The 24,578-nt window shown below is 37.2% G+C and overlaps 1 protein-coding gene across 1 annotated transcript in view; it reads right to left on the bottom strand.

Annotated features, from left to right (window-relative positions):
- The window catches only part of DDX52 (DExD-box helicase 52), a 33,561-nt gene that overhangs the window by 7,401 nt on the left and 1,582 nt on the right, over positions 1-24,578 (bottom strand). The window contains exons 3-13 of the mRNA XM_004479991.4: positions 20,330-20,457; positions 18,160-18,345; positions 16,642-16,785; positions 15,185-15,296; positions 10,020-10,092; positions 9,190-9,393; positions 7,997-8,087; positions 2,144-2,266; positions 1,862-2,012; positions 1,536-1,611; positions 236-307 (exon numbers count right to left, since the gene is read on the bottom strand). Of these exons, the coding sequence (XP_004480048.2) occupies positions 236-307; positions 1,536-1,611; positions 1,862-2,012; positions 2,144-2,266; positions 7,997-8,087; positions 9,190-9,393; positions 10,020-10,092; positions 15,185-15,296; positions 16,642-16,785; positions 18,160-18,345; positions 20,330-20,457 (1,360 nt within the window). The remainder of the gene's footprint in view (positions 1-235; positions 308-1,535; positions 1,612-1,861; positions 2,013-2,143; positions 2,267-7,996; positions 8,088-9,189; positions 9,394-10,019; positions 10,093-15,184; positions 15,297-16,641; positions 16,786-18,159; positions 18,346-20,329; positions 20,458-24,578) is intronic.

Here is a 24,578-nt window from a genome sequence, read left to right as displayed (position 1 = left end):
TCCAAGTATATTTACTCAGGGTGAATAATTTTTTTAAAAAATTTGAATCCATAATATTTCAAGGATAAAAAAACTGGCAAGCAAAAAACATACAGTATTCACAAATATTTAAAAGCAACATTTTTATCTTAAAATGTTCAAAAGTATTGTTAGAACTATAAGGTCACAGAGAGTGTGAAAGCAAGAATGTATATTCAAAGAAAGAGTAAAACTCCAGGTAAATTCAAGAATGTACCTTAGTAGTTTTTTTAGACCTTTTATGTATTCAGGTACAGGACATCCAGCTTCTTGTATAACATTAGCAACACTGAAAAAGGAATCCATAAACATAAATTTGTTTCTTGTCAAACTGATGTCTAAGTACTTAAACTCTCTGTACAATAAAAGAGAAACTAAAATTACCCTAATATTTTATTGGATTATTGAGAGAATAATCAACTGTCCTGGTAACTGAGAAATAATTTTAGATACCTCCTCTTTCCACACAAACCCAGTCTTGGAAAAGACACTGACAAACGCAAGATTTATTAAGTGCTTTTACTTATTATGGGCTTGGCATTGTTTTAAGTGTTTCATGTATAGTATTATTACCACCATTTCACAGATGGACTCAGTAATGATGATACTGGGAAGAGGAGTTAGAGTTGCCAGCTTCATAGGTTTGGAGTTGCTGGAGAAACCCTGGGTGAATCTAGGCTGCTGGAATACACTCCCCTACACATGCATCCTCAAAGGTTGGCTCAAAGCAATATAAAGGATGAGAGCCAAGTCTCCAAAGGCACAAATTAAAATCCTTGCTAAAATTGATACAGATTGAAGTACAAACCCTCTTTGACCATAACTAAATTTGTTAGAAATGTGACGTGCTATCAATTATAATCAGCCTATAATTACCATAGGCAGTCAAAACGTAGGAAACCCAGCTTTTATATTAAAATCTAAATATGACAATGGACTAAATTCAGTCCTTAGATTCTAAAAGTATATCATAAGTCACCCAGGCTTCAAAGGGCTACAACTGAGTAACAGTGGTATGTGTTATTAAAATATTCCTTCCTATAAAGACAAAAAGAAAAAGAAAAAGAAAAAAAAAATACCACTTATTAAAAAAAAAAAATTCCTTCCTGTAAGTCAGGTGAAACTGGGACTAAGTGTAAAACTTTATCTGCCCCTAAGAAAAATAGGAAGCATGCACCACGTTAGGAGATGTTGACTGTGCTAGATTAACAGACTCATGTGGTTAACTTTTTACTTAGTCACTAATTCAAAAATCACAAGATTACACTATGAGTAAAAGCAAATGATGGTTACTAGAAGAATCCTGCAAGCCTGAAACTTGATGAATACTTCCTAATCTAGCAATGGAAGGGAAAAACAAGGCCTTCTGATCATGTTTTCTTTTCTCGTGGATAATATGTAGCTGACTAACATTATAACAGAATTTAAGACAGTCATTTTTGTAACTGAAGAAATTGTTATTTAAAAAGAATGACGCAATTTTGCCAACTATTACTAAGTTATTTTTCCTAATTTACCTTCTTAATAGTGGTTTGTCATCTTCAGTGAAAAATGTAACAGCTTTTCCTTTATGCCCTGCTCTTCCAGTTCGACCTAAGAGAAATGAGAACATAAAAACAGTTTCTTGGGGGAAAGGACCCTCAAATTTCACATATGAAAGTCACTGGATTCTTAAAATTTTTCACAATTTTTACTAGAGAAGTTCTGGGTTTACAGAACAATCATGCATAAAGTACAACACTTCCATATAGCACCCTATTATTAATGTGCTCATTTTTGAAGGGAAGAGTAAAGTACAAAGATAGATGGGTAGGGAAAAGGAGGGAAAAAAAAGACAACTCACCTATCCTGTGGATATATTCCACTGAGCTGGTTGGAAAGTCATAGTTGATCACCAGGTTCACACCTTTAAAATCAATCCCTCTTGCTAACAAGGCTGTACAGATAAGAACCCATATTTTTCCTGCTCTGAAGCTATGGACTGTATTATCTCTCTGGTTAACAGAACATATATTTAATGTTTTAGTACCACTTTAGAAATGAGAAACAAGTACTTCATACATTTAATGCTAGTATTTTAAAATTTAGTTCTTTATGGTTCTCAAAAGTATGTATCTGACTTTACCTGTTGCTGTGTTCTCTCTGCATGAATAACATCCACATTAATACCTTCATATATGAGTTCATGAAAAAGTTCTTTAGCTCTTTCAATAGACTGAACAAAAACAAGAACAGGTGGATTGAAACCCTAAAAGAAAGGCAAAAATCAGCATATACAACCCATAACCAAAAATATAATCACTATTTCATTTTATTTATTTTTTTAAAAGATTATTTCTCTCCCCTTCCCCACCCCCTCACCCTACCTGTCTGCTTTCTGTGTCCATTCGCTGTGTGTTCCTCTATGTCCACTTGTATTCTTGTCAGTGGCACTGGGAATGTGTCTCTCCTTGCCATGTCAGCTGTGTGAGTGTGTGGTGCCACTCCTGGGCAGGCTGCACTTTTTTCACATGGGGTGGCTGCCGATATGGGGCACACTCCTTGAATGTGGGGCTCCGTACATGGGGGACACCCCTACTTGGCACGGCACTCCCTGTACGCATCAGCACTGTGTGTGAACCAGTTCACCACAAGAATCAAGAGGCCCTGGGTTTGAACCGTGGACCTCCCATGTGGTAGGCAGACACTCTATCCGTTGAGCCAAGTCTGCTTCCCTCATTTGATCTTAGTTCATTAAAGAACCCAAATCAATTTAGTGTACTTTCATTGCCAAATTTCTCAGACTATGGTCTATCTTCCTTGCCATCCATTCTCTACAGTGGATATCTGTTCTTCCTACTCAACTTGACCCGTATTCTTTATCCTGCTTAATCTTAATAAACTTACCTAATTAATCTCTCTTCAATGTTCCACAGTAATGGATGTCTACTCATTAAAACAATTATCTTTTGACTTCTGTGTCTCAATTTTTTTTTGGTTCTGCTTTAAAAAGGTAATAACTACTGTCTTTTTAGTTAACTCTTTCTCCTGTTTCTATTCCTCAAACTTTAGCCCTTGATTCTTGCTGATTTAAAAAATAAAATTTAAGTATCAACTGCCAGCTGTAAGCAAAATATATATTTTCAACAGTCAATTTTATGGTTAACTTTTCAATTTTAATTCACACACCATTTTCAGAATTTGAAGAAAACTATGAAGCTTCCTAATAGGCAATCACACATACACACACTATTTTAGATACCATTTCAGAGGGGCCACAGACCTCCAAAACATATACATACATACTTTATATAGTACTGTAACATCATATACACATACTTTATATAGTACTGTAACATCACAAGTGTTTTTTTAAAACTCCTACTTTCTTTTTTTAGTAAACATTAATCAGTTATTATTATTAACTGCAGTTTGCAAGTATGCACTTGTATAAAGCCATAATGTTGGAGTTTATATCATTCATTCATGTGTACCTGATGGAAGCTGCATGTGTATGTTTAAGCATTTAATGTAACAACATGTTTGAAGTTGATTATGTAAGTTTCCTGATACTTCACAATAGGTAACTATTTTGAAAGCCTTAATTTTTTTTTTAGTCTCAGCCCTTTATCTGGATTTTAAAATAGGAACAAGTGTTTATCAGCTCTTAGGATCCAGATTTGCTTTGTGGAAGAAAGTGCCCTATTTTTCACATAATAGTTATATCATTGTCAGCCTATTTTAGTTGTATGACAAAATTTGTTTTTTAAGTACTGTTAATAGGAACAATAATGGATAGTATTAGAACTAATATCTTTCTATATTTATTAATTACTCAACCTTTTTACAGACCTCAGTATTAGGGTGTGACTTAATAAGTGCAATGAAATGTTTTTGTTGCTTTGAATATGCAGGCTATCCTAGATGTGCTTTATTTCTGGTAAAAAACATTTTTTTTTTTTTACATTTTCACACTCAAGATTGAAAAAACTGTCTCAACTATAAAGAAAACTATGACATACTGCAGACATACTTAAAATATTTAAATGTGATCCTTAAACACACAACTGTATATGACAGTATTTCAGTACTGGATTTAAGACAACTATTAACTAGGAAGAGAAGCAACCTCAAAGGCACTTAATTGATTTTTATTTTTTAAATGTTATTAAATTTACAGTTTATGCATATTCCTGTTCTATTTCTCATACAAGTATATGTTTTATATCACTACAGCATGCAGCAATGGTAAGCACTGAGTTTAAATTAAAAAAAAAAAATCAGGAGTGGGTATAGCTCAGTGGTTGAACACCTGCTTCACATACATGAGGTCCCGGATTCAATTCCCAGTACCTCCTTAAAAAAAAAAATAGTAGTCTTTCATCAGTCTCTCTTTATAGATACATACAAATATAGAGTTTAGTATGATACTGAAATACATTAAATATTTTAAAGAAGTAGACATTTCATTGATTCACTCTGGGATCAGTCAATGTAGAGATGTTTTAAAGAGTTAGATCCCCAATTATAGATATTACTATCATGAAAATTGAAGGCCTCTGGCCTGCTAGTGTACTGAAACTTAATTTTATTATTTTTACATTATTCAGTCTTCACTTTTTCATGCTGACTATGCTAACACTAAATATGCATGCCATTTCCTTTGCAGGTATGTTCTCCTGCATTCTGATTTTGAGGCATAGTTGTTTTTTTTTTTTTAAGATTTATTTATTTATTTATTATTTATTTCTCTCCCCTTCACCCCCCCACCCACCCTGGTTGTCTGTTCTCTGTGTCCATTTGCTGTGTCTTCTTCTTTGTCCACTTCTGTTGTTGTCAGCTGCACTGGGAATCTGTGTTTCTTTTTGTTGAGTCATCTTGTTGTGTCAGCTCTCCGTGTGTGTGGCACCATTTCTGGGCAGGCTGCACTTCCTTTCGCACTGGGTGGCTCTCCTTACAGGGCGCACTCCTTGCACGTGGGGCTCCCCTACGCGGGAGACACTCCTGCGTGGCAGGGCACTCCTTGCACGCATCAGCACTGCCCGTGGGCCAGCTCCACATGGATCAAGGAGGCCCAGGGTTTGAACCACGGACCTCCCATGTGGTAGACGGACGCCCTAACCACTGGGCCAAGTCCGCTTCCCGAGGCATAGCTTTTTTTTCCTCTTTTCAAACATAAGATTAAAAAATGAAAACTATTTTTAAAAAACTATATAAACTTATAAAGAATAAATATTTCCACTCTAGACTAGTTAAAAGGAGACTGAATTAATATCTTATATAAAGATTTTGTTATACTATGGGAGGTTCTATTAGTTTGAACTGGAGATTTTTATATATATATTTTTTTTAATAAACTTTAAAAGAGGAAATGATTTGAAGTTTACACATAGGTAATTGTGAAAGTTGAAGAAAAGGCAAAAGTGTAAGTTCTGAATGCTGTTTATAGTGGAGAATCATGTGATACAATTACACAAGGAAAATTAATATGAAGTTTTGGGGAAGAAAACATTTTCTGAGATGGCAAAAAAATCCCCTCCCATGGAGTCTTCACATTATATGGCTTAATGTAAGGGTTTATAAGGCTATTTGTCCAACTAATGGAAATGTGCTTAAAAAATTCTGACATTGGGTAAGAAATTACTTTTTACCCCCATTGCTGCTTTCATGTTCCTTGTATGAGTACATGTACCTATTCAAATGTCCTCTTCCCAAAACTCATTAAATATGATATTGACTTAAGGAAAGAAAAAAAAAAAGAGCTCATAAATGGCCAAAAATTCATGATGTAAATATCGCCATGTGAATATCTGTGAAAACTTATTTCCCAGTGTCAAGTGAAGCCCTTAAGATCAATAAAACTTAACACAGAACATTTATTATATTATACTATATAATATATGCTGTTACTATATTATAGTGCCAGGTACAATTGTTGATACTGTATTTGTTTTACTCATTTATTAACCCTAAAACAACCCTATGAGGTAAATAATATTATTCTCCCCATTTTAAAGATGAGAGAACTGTGCAACAGAAAGGTTAAGTTGCCCCAAATCACATGGTACAAGGTAGAGCCAGAATTTCAACCCAGGCAGTCCATGCTCTTCATCACTAAAGCAAGTGGCTCCTGTCATCATCAGGTACTTGTAAACACCTCTTTCCCTTCATTCTCCAACTATTCTTACTGCTCCACCACTAAGGTTCTTATCCTTGTTTATTTCTCCTTAACAGCCTACTAACTTAACAGCCTATTAACTGGTTTTACTTTCAGTCTTTTCCCATTACAATCCATCCTATTTACCACTGCTTAACTAATTTTCCTTAAAAATTATGTGGTCTTGGTTCCTCAAAAATGTCTACTGATAGGTGTGCAATGGACACAACCAATCCAATGTCCACAGAGAAAATGTGGAATGGGTGTGGGAACGGTAGCCATGGGGGCTGCTGGGTGTGGGGAACGGGAGGAAGAGATGAGATGTGGAGGCGTTTTCGGGACGTGGAGTTGTCCTGGATAGTGCTTCACGGACAATTACGGGACACTGTAGATCCCCCCAGGGCCCACTGGATGGAACGTGAGAGAGTCTGGGCTATGATGTGGACCATTGACTATGGGGTGCAGTGATGCTCAGAGATGAACTTACCAGGTGCAATGGATGTATCATGATGATGGGAGAGAGTGTTGCTGTGGGGGGAGTGGGGGGCGGGGGCGGTGGGGTTGAATGGGACCTCATATATATTTTTTAATGTAATTTAAAAAAATAATAATAAATAAATATTAAAAAAAAAAAAAAAAATGTCTACTGGTCTATAACATCCTTACCCTAATATTCCTGTCCAACCTGATCTTCCTTAGTTCTCCCCCGCAATTACTTGCCTTAGTGAAGTAACCTTTTCATTTGCCTCCAAATACCTCATGTTCACCTCCACCTCCTAGACCTTAAGCTGCTCCCTTAGCCTTCAATGCACTCACCCTCCACCTTTTTTGCCCCACAAATCCTTCAAGTCTCAGATGAGAAGCACTTCCTCCATAAGGCTTTCCCCAAACAATTAAGCTCATCCTGATGTTGCCATGATGACTATATAGATGCTAGAGAAAAAAACTCCATGGCCTTTGATAGTACTTCATCTTGAACTATCTGACACAGGTGTATTTATTTTATCTCCTAATTAAGACTACATTTCAGGGAAGCAGATGTGGCTCAAGCAATTGGGCTCCCATCTACCACCACATGGGAGGTCCCAGGTTCAATTCCTGGGGCCTCCTGGTAAAGGCGAGCTGGCCTGCACGGAGAACTGGTGCAACAAGTTGACCCAATAAAAAAGAGAGAGGAGAAAGACAATGAGAGACACAACAAAAACCAGAGAGCTGAAGTGGCTCAAGTGATTTAGTACCTCTCTCCCTTGTCAGAAGGTCCCAGGATAGGTTCCTGGTGCCTCCTAAAAGAGAAGACACAGAAGAAAGCACAGCAAATGGACACAGAGAGCAGACAGCAAGTGCAAGCAGTAAGAAGGGGAACAAATAAATGAAAATAAATCTTAAAAAAAAAAAAAAAGACATTTCAAGGGCAGGGCTTATCATTTATATTTCTTTTTATTATCCTCCACCCCAACCCCTAGTACTTAACATTTTAAGTATGGCTTTTACTAAATATTTATTGAAGGGTTAAAAACAGAAAACCCCCCTCAGTGTCCCACTCATTCTATAATACCTTAGTTCTATGAGAAACTACTAGAGGATGGGGGATTAATGGGGCTGATATGCACAGATATGGAAAAATGAGGCTTTCAGGCATTAATTAGATCTTTTTCTACTCTTAGTTGGGAACAGAAGACTCACCAAATTATGAAAGGCGAGCCTCTCCCACTTGGGACAATATGCATCATAAGAGTTTAACAATGGATTACTAAATATGATGAAGTACTATTGCTTAGCCTCCTATGAGTGACCTAAGGCTGGGTGAACTTTACTAAAATCCAAGATGTGGTCTATACATACCTTTTTAACAAGTTCTCTCATGGCAAGAAGTTTTCCAGTCTCAGACCCAACAAAGAGCAGCTCTTGTTCTACAGTCTCTACTGCAGAATTCCTAAGAAGAAAACACAGCTTGTACTTTGCAAGAGTCAATTTTTGCTTTTTCCCCACAACTCCAACAAAATCAACTTCCCATTGTCAATATAATTATATTTTGATTTGCAGACAAAATTAGTATTTTTACATGTTTTGTTCTAATTATAAAAATGTTATGTCTAGAAAAATAAATTGCCCATAATTCCACCATTTTAGAATAAACTTTGACATTTCAATGTATTTCAGTGGTAAATTTTCATGTCTTTCTTATTATTTACTTATTCCTAAAAGTAAAGTTATTGGGTAAAATAGTTACTTTTTAAGGTTATAATTATATATGGCCAAACCTTTTTTTCTTAATAATGAGTAAGAGTATTTATAGACAGACATTTGAAGGTGAGGTATATTATGGCTTTATTAACACTCTAGGATGATGCTATATATCATACCATGTTGCACATATTTTTCCTTTTCTATTGTTAGCCTTTAAATTATGTTTAAGGTGAGTTTGCTCTGCTTTCTTTTCATATACAAGAGTTTTAAATTTAAAGTAGGCAGGGGTATCCTTTACCATTCCATTTGGCTCCTTTTCCACTTAACATAGTGGTATTGCAAGCCACTTTTCCATATAGCTACAGTCTTCATATTTATCATTTCATGCGTTGTATGATAGTCTATTCAAGTGACAGTTTCATAATTTCCTTAGCTATGTTTCTACCACTGAGCATTTATTTAGCATAAAACACTCCCCAAAATAATTTTTAGAAAGGAATCATAAATCAAGTGGATAAGTAATACTAGGTTTCCCTCTGTGGTCCTGATAAGTTAAACTATCAAAAAAACTAAATCCTCTAGATGGCCACAGACCTCATGTTACACTTTGTGTATGGGAAAAAATCACCTAAAACATGGTGACAGGAATACTGATGACAATATGAGAACCTCTCTTTAGATTATTCTAAGACAGAAACAGAAGATCCCTATTTAATCTTGACTTAACATTCCTACCAGTAAAACTCTCTCCTTATTAATCTTAAGCCTAATAACCTATCACCTTGAGTCAAAAAAAATGTTAAAAAAAAAAAAAAATAGAACGTGGGATAATGTGGAAGAACGATTACCTTGCTCCAATGGATACAGTAATGACATTGTCCAGGTTGAGTTTGCACCACTGTTCAACATCATATGCGAAAGTTGCACTGAACATAGCTCTTCTGACCTTGTGAGATGTGCAGGCCAGGAAAATGGAAGCCAGCTGATCTCTGAACCCAGTTTTGCCATCCTCAAAGAGTTTGTCTGATTCATCAACTACCAGCCACTCAACACTAAGAAATAATAAAATAACTTATAGATATTGAACTGCATGATCCAAGAAACTTCACTGAACTGTGAGGAAATCAAACCATGATGCTGCTTCTCAAATCCATTTTATCATATCGAAAAAAGTACAAGAAAAATAAGCAGGAAAAAGGTAAAAATAAGCTAAACATAACTCATACAACTATTCCATTAAACTCAAAGATATGAGGTTCCAGTCAGCTACACTGAAGCTTTGCATAAATTTTATGAGCACTATCAATAACCACTGCTAGAAATGCAAAAGATCTAGAAGAATTCTGTACCCATTGTTTATTAGAATGTGTAACCTTCCTCCAGACCAGAGAGTTCTTTTTCTATGGGTTTAAGAACACCATTTTTCACAGCATCAACACTGACTGGAAAGGTGGCAGACAGCAAGTTCCAAAGGGTAGTGATGTGAGCAACTAAGGATGAAAATGTAACCAACTGAATGAAAAACATAAATAAGAGACATTAAAATATCTGTAATAATGATTGAAGTGATGAATACACAACTAGGTGATTATACCACTGATTGTACACTTTGGATGAATTGTATACTTCATTTACATGTATCAATAAAACAGATTTATTAAAAAAATATTATCTCTACCTTGTTAAATCTATTCCTGGAGGATCTTGCTTTAATAAGTAGATTAGTCGATTTGGAGTAGTCACAAGAATATCTACAGAAAAAAGAAAGGGTACAAATTGTAAAAACAAAGATCCCTCCTCTTGAACTTGGTAATTCATCCTCCTTGATTTCTGGTTAATAACCTGAGGTGGGGAGGGGAGGAAGTGGTTACACTCATGAGCCAACAATACAAAAGATCTTCGGAATTTGTAAGCTAACATATATATTTTTTAGCAAACACAGCACAAACTACTATATCTGTACTCTCCTCTTATTATATTTGGGGTGTCTTCTCAACTTCTACCCAGCAGCAGCACCATAATCCAACAGTTTAGTTTTCAAAATTTTGGGTTGTTTGTTTGTTTTTGCAGAAAAACCCTTTCTTTAAATGAAATTTTACTCAGAAGCTTAAGATAAAAGATAGGTTAAAAGGAGATTCTCTATCTGATGTAAATGTAGAGATGTAAGCCATACTTTTCTGCGTATTTCCTAGGGCTCTACATGGCAGCTTAAAAATCACAGGCAGAGATACAACCAGCAAGATGGCGGCAGAATAAGGAGTTCCTAGAGTCAGTTCCTGCTACAGGGCAGTTAGTTAACACCCATAGCTACCTGGAGCTATCTGAAGCACCTGTTTGGAGGTTCTAGGAGACCAAAAGAGCATCCTGAAACATACTTGAAGGAATGGAAGGAGGAGACTGCCCATCTGCAGAGAATATTTGTAAACAGAGTGCTCCATGCCAGGAGGCCAGCACCCATACTCCACTGGAGGCTCAAGCCGCCTTGGGAGCTGTTCCATGGCTAGAATTGAAAGCTCCACTTCCCGAAAATAGGGGAGGAAAAGACAGTTGGGCACCAACTTCAGCTATTGATGAGTAAATTCGGCAGGTTAAAAGTATAATCCTAAGAAGAGCCAAAGTTTGCACCTTACCAAGTTAAGCCGCCATCTTAACTCCACTCCTGGCATGAGGGGAAGAGGGGAGGACTAAAAATCACAATGCTGGTAGGGACCGGCTTCTTTTCATCCAGATCAGATTGCAGCTATAGCCTAGGCCCCAGCCCCACTTCCAGCAGAGAGGAAGCTGGGGGGGACTGTGCCAGCCTCTCTGGAAAATTACCAGCCAAGTCGCAGAGGCTGGTGATTATCCTAATTTGGCAGCACAAGCCGCCCCAGGACCTATTCTGTGGCTGGAATTGGAAGCTCCATTTCCCAAAAACAGGGGAGGAGGAGACAGGGGGCCACAAATTTCAGCTACTCATTAGGAGACTTAGCTGGCTACGGTACAACCCTAGGAAGAGCTAGGGTGTAAATCTGTCCAGGTCAGAAAGAGGCCATTTTGACTCTGCCCCTAGCACGAGGGGAAGCTGGGCTGACAGAAAATCACAGTGATGGTAGGAACCAGTTTCTTTTACCAAATCAGCCTGTGCCCTAGGCTAGGCTTCAGCCCCACCTCTGGCAGCAAGGAGGATGGCGGGCCCTGCACCAGCCTGTTTGGGTAACAACAGGTACCTCTGGCTGGCACAGACTGAATAATTGGAAGTCTACCAGGGCAACTGCAGTAATCTTGGACCTACACTGCATAGACTGCTGCCCACACCTGCAGCTCCACCCCCGCCCCAGGCAAGGGAGAAAGGGGAGTGAAGTTTCATCACTCTCTCTGGGCAACTACAGTCTAGGCCTGCATGACTCAGATTATTCCACACAGCTGTGATTCTGTCCCTACCCCTTCCCGGTCAAAGGAGAAAGTTGGGAGAAGATTCATTGGTCCCTGGGGCAATGAGGGCAGCTTAAGCCTCCACAGCTCACAGCACCGACTACATCCTTGGCTCCGACTTCACTACCAACAAGGGAGAAAGGGAAGGAAGCCCTAAACTAGAGCGAAACTACACCCAGAATAAATACTCTAGTAAGCCAGATGCCAAGACACCAACAAGAAATTATGATCCACACCAAGAAGCAGGAAGATATGGCCCATTTAAAGGAACAAGACTCCAGATGACATAAAGGAGTTGAGACAACTAAATACAGATGTTCAAACAAATCTCCTTAATAAATTCAATGAGATGGCTAAAGAGATTAAGGATATTAAGAAGACACTGGATGAGCACAAAGAAGTATTTGAAAGCATACATGGAAAAACAGAAGATCTTATGGGAATGAAAGGTACAATAAATGAAATGTTAAAAACATTGGAATCATATAATAGCAGATTTGAGGAGACAGAAGAAAGGATTAATGAGCTTGAAAAAATGGCCTCTGAAAGTGAAAAAAAGAATAAATGAAGAATGGAAAAAATTGAACAAGGTCTCAGGGAACTAAATAACAGCAAAAGGTATCCAAGCATACATGTCATGGGTGTCCTAGAAGGGGAAGACAAGGGAAAAGGGGCAGGAGGAATATTTAAAGAAATAATGGCAGAGAATTTCCTAACCCTACTGAAGGACATAGATATCCCTGTCCAAAAAGCACAATGTACTCCCATCTGAAAAAATCCAAATAGACCAACTCTGAGACACATACTAATCAGAATGTCAAAGGCCAAAGACAAAGAGAGAATTCTGAGAACAGCAAGAGAAAAGCAATGCATAACATATAAGGGATACCCAATAAGATTAAGTGCTGATTTCTTACCAGAAACCACGGAGGCAAGAAGAAAGTAGTCTGATATACTTAAGATACTACAAGAGAAAAACTTCCAGCCAGGAATCTTACATCCAGCAAGACGGTCTTTCAAAAATGAGGGCAAGATTAGAATATTCACAGATAAATAGAAACTCAGAGAATTTCTAAGCAAGAGATTAGATTCAGGAAATCCTAAATGGTGTGCTAGAACCTGAAAAGAAGACAGGAGAGAGAGGCCTCGAAGAGAATCTAGAAATGAAGATTATATCAATAAAAGTAACTAAAAGTGTCAAAAGAGTGGTGAAAATAAAATATGACCGATAAAACTCGGTCAGGAATAAACTTAACCAATGATGTAAAGTACTTGTATTCAGAAAACTGCAACTCAATGTTAAAAGAAATTTAAAAAGGCCTAAATAACTGGAAGAACATTCCATGCTCATGGATTGGAAGACTAAAATTATCATTAAGAAGTCAATTCTACTCAAATTGATATACAGATTCAAATCAATTCCGATAAAAATTCCATCATCATTCAAAAGAAAAAAAAGGAAAGAAAAAAGAGGAAAAAAATGAAAACACAATTATGAAATTTATTTGGAAGGGTAAGGGGTCCTGAATAGCCAGAAACATCATAAAAAAGAAAAGCGAATCCTCATCCAGATTTTAAATCATATTACCTAGCTAAAGTGGTAAAAAACAGCATGGTACTGACATAAAGACAGACACATAGACCAATGGAACCAAACTGATGATTCAGAAACAGACCCTCACATGTATGGGCAAGTGATTTTTGACTAGCCTGTCAAACCCACACAGCTTCGGCAGAACAATCCATTCAACAAAAGATGCTGAAAGATCTGGATGTCCATAGCCAAAAAAAAGGAAAGAGGACCCCTATCTCACACCTTATCTACAGATTAACTCAAAATGGAGGAAGAACCATAAAGCTTCTAGAAGAAAATGTAGGAAAATATCTTCAAGACTTGGTGGTAGGTGGTGGATTCTTAAAGGAGATAAGAGGAGGACTGAGATGGACTACTGATGTTTAATGTATGTAGAAGTTTTAATTAGCTTTACTGTAAAACTGTGGGAATGTATAGAGTGGATGGTAACACATAGTGAGTAAAAGCTGTTTTATAAATGGGGGTATGGCTGAAAATGGTAGTCTAGGGATGTAAATGCCAACTGACAGAATGCTAGAGAATAATCTAGGAACTGAATAGCACAGTAAACCAAGAGGTGGATGAGAATTGTGGTTGATGGTACAGATGCAAGAGGGTCCTTTGTGAGCTAGAGCAAATGTATATCACTACCGTAGGGTGCTGGGAATGTGGAGAAGAATGGGGAAAATACAACTGGAGTGACCTATGGACTGTGGTTAGCAGTAACAATGTAACATTCTTCCATCTATGGTGAAGATGTACTGTGTTGATAACAGGACTGTAGAGAAAATGTGAGCCAAATGTACACTATGGACATAGTAACAATCAGATGATATTATCTTATCTGTAACAAATGTTCCACCACAGTGTGGTGTGCTGAGAGAGGGGTGTTGTTTGGGAATTCTGCACATGTGCTTAGTATATTATTTTGACAATGCTCTTTAATCATTAGTTAAAAAGGTTTAACAATAATACAAGGTATTGGTGGTAGGGTGAGTTATGAAATCCTGTATGCTGTTATATATGTTTGTTTTGTAAGTTCACAACTGTTACTGTACACTTACTGCTTATGTATGTGTGATATACTTCAATAAATTTTTTAAAAATCACATGCACAGGTGGAGGATGGACTATGGTAAGCAGTGCAAGTGTGAGGGTGTTTTCTCATGAATTATAACAAATGTACAATACTAATACATAGTGTTAATAATAGGAGGTGTATGGAAAAAATACACCAAGTGTACAGTGTGGACCATGGTTAGTGGTGGCAACAGTCTGATTATATTCTTTCATAATCTGTAACAAGTGTTCCACAAAAATGTAGGGTGTTGGTGGAGGAGTGATCTATAAGAATTCTGCACATTTTACATGATTGTTTTGAAGCTCACAATTTCTCTAATTAAAAAAAAATCTATATATGTACGTATGTATGTATACATACATGAAAAGAAAATCATTGGTATAAAAGCAGGGTTTCTCAAACTCAGTACTACTGACATTTTAGGCCAGATGCCTTGTTGTGGGGGACATCTGTTTTGTGCATTGCAAGATGTTTAACTGCATCCCTGGCCTCCACCCATTCTAGGCTAGTAGCATCCCACTCCAGTTGTAACAACTAAAAATATCTCCAGATATTGCCAAATGTTCCCGGGGTAGGGAAGCTAAACTATCTCTCATTGAGAATCAATGATATATATTTATAGCTACTGGGTGGAAGTGGTGAAGGAGTCACTTGTAGCTTCTCTGAAAATAAAACTAATTATATATAGGACTATACTTCTAAAACTCCTAGGTAGCAGGATATTTTTAATTCCTAAATCCCTTATATACTCTGCATCCCAAGAAGGAATCCTTACCAAACTTCTTAGATGATTTAGGTCCAAATTTTTTGGCTGCCACTGCTGCTTTGTGGATCATGTGTATCCTGAATCCTGTTCCCTCAGAGATTTTTACTAACTCTCGGTAAATCTAAAAAAAAAAAATGATGAAAGCATTAGCTGGTAACATACTTGGGTAAGCCTTACAGTCTGTTTTATATGAGTAACAAATAAATCTATTCATAACTCATGAATATTTTAAATTAAAACCATAATAATCTATAGATTAACCTGGAATTTTAGCATACTGGAACTCCAATGCTTAATAAAACTCAGTAGTTTCTTTAGGTGTAGTAAGCTAATTCTAAGAGATGAAACCAAAAACTCCTCCAATCTGTTACATATTGGCTTTAGAATACAGCAATATTACAAACAAGACTTTTTCACAGTTCTTGGCATGTACTTCATATTATTAAGCACACTGGGATAGTGGAGCCAACCACTGTATAGCTTTACTTTCACAAAAACTAAGGGAAGTAGATGTGGCTCAAGCAATTGGGCTCCTGTCTACCATACAGTAGGTCCAGGGTTTGATACCCAGGGCCTCCTGATGAAGGCAACCTGGCCTGTGTGGTGAGCTCGCCCAGGCAGAGTGCTGGCTTGCAGAGTACTGCCCCATTCAGGAGTGCTTCCCCACGCAAGAGTGCTGGCCCACACAGAGAGCTGGCACAGCAAGATGACGCAACAAAAAGAGACACAGAGGAGAGACAATAAGAGACGCAGCAGATCAGAGAGCTGAAGTGGTGCAAGAGAATCATCACCTCTCTCCCACTCTGGAAGGTCCCAGGATTGGCTCCCAGAGCTGCCTAATAAGCATACAAGCAGATGAAGAACACACAGTGAATGGACAGAGAGAGCAAACAAGGGAGGGTGGGGAAGGAATAAATAAATCTTAAAAAAAAAAAAACTGAGATAAGGCTTCATTTTTCTAGATAAGAAAAATAAATTCTAGTGGGTGACAATATATTAGTCTTTCAAATTCAAATATCTTAAAGCATTTACCAAAGAAGTATAAATGTTAAAGTCACTATCTTTTAAAAAATTATAGAAAGACTTAAAACTCACCCATATGCACTAAGATACAGAGCAATGTGCTTTGTACAGAATACTCAACTATGACAGAAGATAGAGATCTTGCTCTTTTTTTTTCTATTTGGTAGCATCATCATCTTTTTTGGTGGGAGGCTTCACTGCCCCTCTCTGCACCACGCGGGGGCCTGCACCTTTCCACACAGCACAGGTCTGGGGCAGCTTTTTTCTTTTCTCTTTTTTTAACCAGGAGGTTCCAGGTCCTCCATATGGCAAATGGGAACTCAACTGCTTGAGCCACAGTTGCTTCCTGACCTTGATCTTTTGAAATCTTTTTATTTCCCTCAAGTAAGAAGGATCACAAAAGCAAACACCAAACATATCTCTTCAAAAACTATAAGTCATACCTGGCTGGCAAGTTCTCGTGTTGGTGATATAATTAGAGCTCTGAAGCCTTTATTTGTGGGATGTTTCAACTGCATTAAAATGGGAATGCTAAAAGCTAAAGTCTTTCCAGATCCAGTTGGAGCAGAAGCCAGGAGTTCCCGACTCTAAAAGCAGAAAGTATATTAAGTACAATAAAAAGCAGATATATTTTTCAGAGCCTGATAAAATAATGCTACCATCACGGAGATAACAAATAAAATTATACATAATGAATCTGCCTTCGAATTTCTCCTATCCATGCCAACCCATCCCTAAGAAGTTTCTGAGCATTGTTGTTAAAGTCCATTTGTACTATCTAGACTGAGTAAAGACTGTAGATAACTAAAATTCAAAGATTATTTATAACTTCTATTATATCTATTAATTTCATTCTCTCCCTCCCACTAAATTCTTTTTTGAAACCAAATTACAAAATCAAATTAATTGTCCTCAACCCATAGAGAAAGCTTTAATAAATAATAGAATGGCTGAAAGTACAACAAATAGCTATCATTTAAGTGACAAAGCTTTCAATGAAAATTAAAAGCAAATTTACTATGTTACGAGTCAAGAACATCATTCAAATGTAAAAATGTATTCTCTTTTCAGTTCCCAAAGCAAATTAAAAGGACTAGTTTGAATGAAAAGGTAATTCATATTCTTTGGCGATCAGAATTAGAAGCTATCTTGGTTATGTGGGGTGGGGGGATCAGTTTTTAGTGCTATAAAGAGAACCTCAGGGAAAAATGTAATTTCCAAAGATCTAAATTAACCTGTATGTCCATCAACAGGTAACAGAATAAACAAATTGTGGTATATTCATACACTGGAATACTACTCAGTAATAAAAGGTAATAAACTACTGATAATTTGCAACATGGATCAATCTCAAAAACATTATGCAGAATGAAAGACAGAAATAAAAGAGTAAATAATATGAAATGTCAGAAGAGGCAAAACTAATAAATGGCAATAGAAAATTCTGGGATGATAGAAATGTGCTGTATCTTCATTGGGGTGGTGGATACATAAAGTATACACTGTTGAAATTCAGTGAACTGTGTACCTAAAATCTATGTATTTTATTATGTGTAGATTATACTTCAATATTAGAAAGTATTAAAAAAAATAAAAAATATTCCTAAGTCAAGTTATATACAAGAATTTTCAAAAGCATCTTTTTTTTTTTTTAAATAGTTCCTGGGCATTATAAACTAAATCAGAGATGAATAAACAGAACATAGTCCCCATTCTCAGAGGGTTTATATTGTAGTAAAACAGAAAGACAAATATAACTGGTACAAATACATGGTAGTGTAAAGTGTAGGATAAATGCTGCAAGATAAGGAACACACCAAGTACAATGGAGAATAGGAGGGCAGGGGAGAGGTGTTAGTAAAGGATAAAAGTGGAAAGGGGGATTTCAGAGAGAGAGGGAAAAGAATGAGCAAACACAAAGAGCAAGGAATGTTAGAAGCATTTTAGATCTGCACACTCACATGCAACATAACTGGAATGGCTTGCATTTGGATGGGCGTAGGCATCTGGAAGCCTGCATTTAGAATGTTCTGAAGCAATCGAGAACTGATTTTATATTCTTGGTCAAGTTGCTGAAATGTAGCAATTGGGTCTGGAAGATCAGTACCTTGAACATGAATTTTGTATTTATTCCGGAAGAAGTTTATCTGAAAAGTAAAGCAAAGGGATTTCATGGATATGGCCAAATACATTGTCAGATGTTACAAAAAGACTAACAATTTCTTGGATAAGCTTAGTAGCCTATGGAACTTTTTGGTTAAATCCCAAGCTGTGAAAGATTACATGCCTTTTCATAGAAGGCCTTCACAACATGAAACCTTTCTATTCACACTTTCTTCATATTAATGTCACTGCCATGAGCAATGTGTTATTCATATTAATGTTTTATTGCCATAGCCATAATTTATAATCTTATATAAATTTCTAGAAGGCAGGCACTGAATCCATCTATTTCTTCACATGGCACTTAGCACACAAGTCCAAATGCTTTTTGATGATTTATGCTAAAACTCTACTATGCAAACGCACATTAAAACTGAGTGTGGGGAAGGGGACTTGGCCCAATGGGTAGGGCGTCCACCTACCACATGGGAGGTCCACAGTTCAAATCCCGGGCCTCCTTGACCCTTGTGGAGCTGGTCCATGCGCAGTGCTGATGCGCGCAAGGAGTGCTGTGCCACACAGGGGTGTCCCCCGCGTAGGGAAGCCCCACGTGAAAGGAGTGTACCAAGTAAGGAGAGTCGCCCAGCACAAAAGAAAGTGCAGCTTGCCCAAGAATGGTGCCGCACACACCAAAAAAGAGACACAGATTCCCGGTGACGCTGATAAGGATAAAAGTGGTCACAGAAGAACACACAGCGAATGGACAGGGAGAGAAATAAAAAAAAATAAGTAAATCTTAAAAAAAAAAACACACAAAAAAAACACAACTGAGTGTGGAAGGGCAGATGTAGCTCAGTGGTTGAGCACCTGCTTCCCTGGGTTCAATCCCCAGTACCATCTTAAAAACAAAAGAAAAAAAAAACCCTGAGCATCACTCTGGAGAAACAAATGAACAGAAACTAAGAGAAAGGCAGTAAGACTGATAGGTAAAAGGATAAAACTAGAAAAGAGGAGGAAAGAGCAAGAGAAAGAAAAGGATAAAATGAAAGCCAAGAAGAGAATGCTGACGTGCTTAGAAGACATGTTCAGTCTTGCCAACTGAAGCCTTGGAAGAGATGAGATCAACAAACCAGATTTAAAAATGTCTTGAGCAGCACATATTGCACAATTGCTTTTTAAAGCAAACAATAAATTTACTTTTGATAAAAATTTAAAAAATAAAAAAACTGAGTGTTTGGAAATGGAGTCCATAGTTTGTTTTCCTATTCTCTGGTCCAGAGATAGTCAAATTTCTAGATTCTGTGTTACTGAAGCATTGCCATGGTAATCCCTGAAGTAAGCTGAGCAAACACATTTCTCCATCAATAACCCAGTAGATATACAGCAAATTTGACAACAGTATATTTGTTGCTTCTTCTGCATTCTACTCACCCTTTTCTGGCGTTAATAAAACAGGTTTCTTAGGAATTCTAACTCTCTAATCCCTGTCAGAGGAAAGTTTCTAAACTAGTGAGCCCAACATAAAGAAGAAACAATTCCATTCCTCTGCCCCATAATATCTATGTCCCTTCTCAGCCTGAAGCAGAGTAGACATCAATCCAAATCTCACAAGATTGAGGAATGAACAAAAGTAAGGGAGAAGTGTTAACTGCTGACTAAATCAGATTTACTGTTATTGAAGTTATTACCTTATGTTAACTGACTAACATTGATATAAAAAAATTTCAAATTAAAAAAATAAAGGTAAGGAGTTTTAAAAAATCTAATTCTAAATACACTATCAATTTCAAAACCTGAGCACATCAAGAATAAGATATAAATGCTTTAAAAACATATACTCAAGTTTAAGAGTTTCAAACTTAAAATTGTTAGGCACAGCACAAATGCCTATTCTAAGTTTTCATTAAAGTAAAATCTAAACAATGTAATTTATCTTCTATCTTGGCAAACTATATTCACTTTTACTGATAGGAGAAAAAGTCACTAGGCCAGAAAAACATACATTTTGAGCTAATACATATGTCTAACCTTTTCCTTTCTAAGACGTTCCAATTTTCCTGAAGTTAATTTATTTTCTCCTTTAACTTTATTTTCAATCTTTGCTTCCACAGATGACATCCACTGTATAGTAGTTCCTTCTTCTTGAGAAGTAATTTCTAAAATATATTTTTAAAAATTAAAAAATTTTAAGTGAAGCATTTTTGGACACAGCAAATAGGCCACTATCTTCATACTTAACAAAAGAAAAAATACTAGATGATGTAATTAAATAAGAGAAAGTAATAGGAGGTACAAAAATTGGAAACGGAGAGGCAAGTTCTGTGCTGGTATAATCAGACCTCTGAATTCATTCTCTTTTCTTTATTGGTGGTTTCGGTTACATTATATGTAGATGTTATGATTCTGTATAGGGAAACCACAGGTGAAATAACTGAAAAACTACTTAAACAATAAGAGAATTCAACAAAGCAGCCCATTTTCTAATATCCAAAGAACAACCAAATAGAGAAAAAAAATAATGAAAGAAAATATTTTATTTACAATAGCAATGAATACAACACAATATTTAGAAATAGCCAGTATTATAAAAGTAACAATTCTCCCTAAATTTATAAATAACACCAGGTTGGTTAAAAGTAACAACAGGATTATTCTGGGAACTGGACCAGCTAACTTTAAAGTTTGTGGTAAAATAAATATGTAAGAATAATCTAAAAAATTCTAATAGTAATAAGCAAAGACTAGCTCTACTGGAATTTTTTTCAATTTTTTTCAACTTCACTGAGGTATAACAGATGCTAATAAATTGCATATATTGTAAGTATACAATTTGATGATATTTGACATATGTACACATTTGTTAAAACCCATCACCACACTCAAGATAATAAACATTTCCATCACATCCTCCAAATTTTCTTGCGATCCCTTATAATTCATTGCTCCATCCGTAGGCAACACCAATCTGCTATCACTGTAGATTAGTTTGCTTTTTCTGAAATTTTATTACATAAATGGAATCATGAAGTATGTGCTCATTTTGATCTGGCTTCTTTCACTCAGCATAGTTGATTTTTAGAATCATCTATGCTGTAACATGTGTCAAGAATTCTTAACTTTTTATTTGTAGGTAATATTCCATTGTATGGATAGATAAAAAGTTGTTTATCCATTCACCTATTGAAGGACATTTCAGCTGTTTCCAGTTTTTGGCTATTAGAAATAAAAATTCTACCAACATTCATGTATAACTTTTTGTGTAGACATATCTTTCCTTTCTCTTTGGTATATGGCAAGGGAAAAACTTTTTCCTCTAGATGTTTCAAAGTTTTAGGCTTTACATTTTAGTCTACAAGACATTTCAAATTGTCTTTTGTTAATGTGAAGTAAGGTTGATGCTCCATAAAGATCCAGCAGTGGAGGTCCGCGGTTCAAACCCCGGGCCTCCTTGACCCGTGTGGAGCTGGCCCATGCGCAGTGCTGATGCGCGCAGGGAGTGCTGTGCTACACAGGGGTGTCCCTCGCGTAGGGGAGCCCCACGCGCAAGGAGTGCACCCATAAGGAGAGCCGCCCAGCGCGAAGGAGGGAGCAGCCTGCCGAGGAATGGCGCCGCCCACACTTCCCGTGCCGCTGACGACAACAGAAGCGGACAGAGAAACAAGACGCAGCAAAAAGACACAGAAAAACAGACAACCGGGGGAGGGGAGGGGAATTAAATAAAATAAAAATAAATCTTTAAAAAAAAAAAAAAAGATCTAGCAGTAACTGTTGAAAAGACTTTCCCTTCCTTTTCCCATTGAACTGCCTTGGCGTCTTTGCTGAAAAATCAATTGACTCATACATGTATAAGCCTATGGAATGGAATCTCTATTCTGTTCCTTAAACTATATGTCTACCTTTTTAGTAAGTTTGAACTATCTTGATTACTGTGGTTTATTTCAAGTCTTGAAATCGGGTAAATCCATCTGGAAAAAAAATTAAGTCAGTTCCCTATTCACTCCTTATACCAAATAAAATTCCGGAGAGTCAGTTTTGTTCAACATAACAAAATGAACCTACAAATAAGAAAACATGGGAAAATTTTTAAAAATAAGCTTACTGCTCAGAAGACCCCAAAAAATAAAGGAAAAGGAAGTGGATGTGGCTCAAGCAATTGGCTCCCATCTACCATATAGAAGGTCCAGGGTTTAATGCCTGAGGCCTCCTGGTGAAGGCAAGCTAGCCCGCACGGTAAGGTGGTCCAAGAAGAGCTGGCCCGCACAAGGAGTGCTGCTCCACACAGGAGTGTTGGCCCACAGGGACAGCTGAAGCAGCAAGATGATGCAACAGAAAGAGACACATAGGAGAGACAATAGGAGATGCAGCAGACCAGGGAGCTGAGGTAGTGCAAGAGAATGAGCACCTCTTTCCCATTCCAGAAGGTCCCAGGATCAGTTCCCGGAGCTGCCTAATGAGAATACAAGCAGACACAGAAGAACACACAGCAATGGACACAGAGAGCAGAAAACAGGGGCGGGGCAGGGGAGGGGAGGATGACGGTGAGAAATAAATAAATAAATCTTTAAAAATAAATTTTAAATTAAAGGAAAAGATTGATAAATTTAGCCTGTAAAATAGCAAAAAGAAGACAAGTGACATGTGACTAACTAGAAAATATATTTGTAAGCATAACAGACCAAGCATAAGACTCATTTCCTTATGTATGAGCTCTAACAAATTAAGAAGGAGATCAACAACCTAATAGAAAAAGGTGCAAAAGACACGAGGAAATAAATTTACAGAAAAAGAAAACTCTCATACATTGCTGGTGGATGTCCACCTTTGTACAATGTTCCTGGGAAACAATTCCACATTATCTAAGTTTAAAATAAATCTATTTATTAACTCTATAATTCCACTTCTAGGAATATAACAGACAGTTACCCTCACATATATACAAAAAGGTAAGTAAGTAGAATGACATTTATTATTACACTGTATTAGCAAAGCTATAGAAACAAACTAAATGTCCATCATACAGAAACTTGTTAAAAATTATGAAACATCCCTACAATGAACAACGGGATATTAGGCTGTCACTAAAATGAATAAGGCAGTGAACTTCCTACTGATTCTGAACAATCTCCAAGATATATTCTTTCAAAGGGGGAGGGGGGCGGTTCAGAATTTTATAAAGCGTCTGCTACCATTCATGTTTTTAAAAGGGGAGGCATAACACATGTAAATAGAATATCTCTGGAAAAATATATAAGAAATTGATTAACAATGGCTGCTTCTGGAGAAATAGAGGACTAGAGAGAAAAGGTGGGAAGGACATTTACTTTTCACCACTGTTATTACTTTTTTGTGTCGTCCCCCCCCCCACACACACACCTCAGTCCTGTTCTCTGTGTCCATTCGCTGCATGTTCTGCCGTGTCCACTTCTATTCTTGTAAGCGGCACCAGGAATCTGTGTCTCTTCTTTGTTGCATCATCTTGCTGCATAGGCTCTCTGTGTGTGCAATGCCACTCCTGGGCAGGCTGGACTTTCTTTCGCACCAGGTGGCTCTCCTTACGGGGCACATTCCTTGTGTGTGGGGCTCCCCTAGGTGGCAGACACTCTTGCATGGCACGCCACTCCTTGCACGCATCAGCAATGCATGTGGGCCAGCTCCACACAAGTCAAGGAGGTCCTGGGTTTGAATCACGGACCTCCCATGTGGTAGGTGGATGCTCTATCCGTTGAGCTAAGTCCACTTCCCTGTTATCACTTTTTAAAATCATGTGAAAGTATGTAATTTAAAATAAGGTAAATAGCTAGAAACCTTAATACATAAAACAGATTTTTTAAAAAAGAGACATGCCCTTATAATACAGTGTAGAAAAAAAACGAACACCTCTGTGGGGAAAACAAACAAACAAACAAAAAACTCTGTGAAAAGCAGGCAAAGAACAGGCAATCCACGAAGAGATGTAAATGTCCGATAAAGCATATGAAAAGATGTGCAACACCAACAGTTATCATGAAAATATAAAGTTTATTCAATTGATTGACCAATATTGGGGGTCCCTGGGTTCGAATCCCAGTGAATACTAGAGGGAAAACAAGAAGAGAAGACAAATAGTAACAGACACAAGAAGATCACAGAACAAATGGACACAGACAGCAAAAACAGGAGGGTGGGAGGGAGGGGGGAAAAAAAAAATAGTACCCAGTACTGACAAGGGTGTGAAAGTATGTGTTCAAAGTAAGAACTATGCATACCCTTTGACCCAGTGTCCCACTTTTGGGATGCT

Source organism: Dasypus novemcinctus, chromosome 21 (genome assembly GCF_030445035.2).
Source record: "Dasypus novemcinctus isolate mDasNov1 chromosome 21, mDasNov1.1.hap2, whole genome shotgun sequence".
NCBI lineage: Eukaryota > Metazoa > Chordata > Mammalia > Cingulata > Dasypodidae > Dasypus > Dasypus novemcinctus.
Note: the sequence above shows the minus strand (reverse complement) of the source record. Positions and strands in the feature narration are given on the sequence as shown.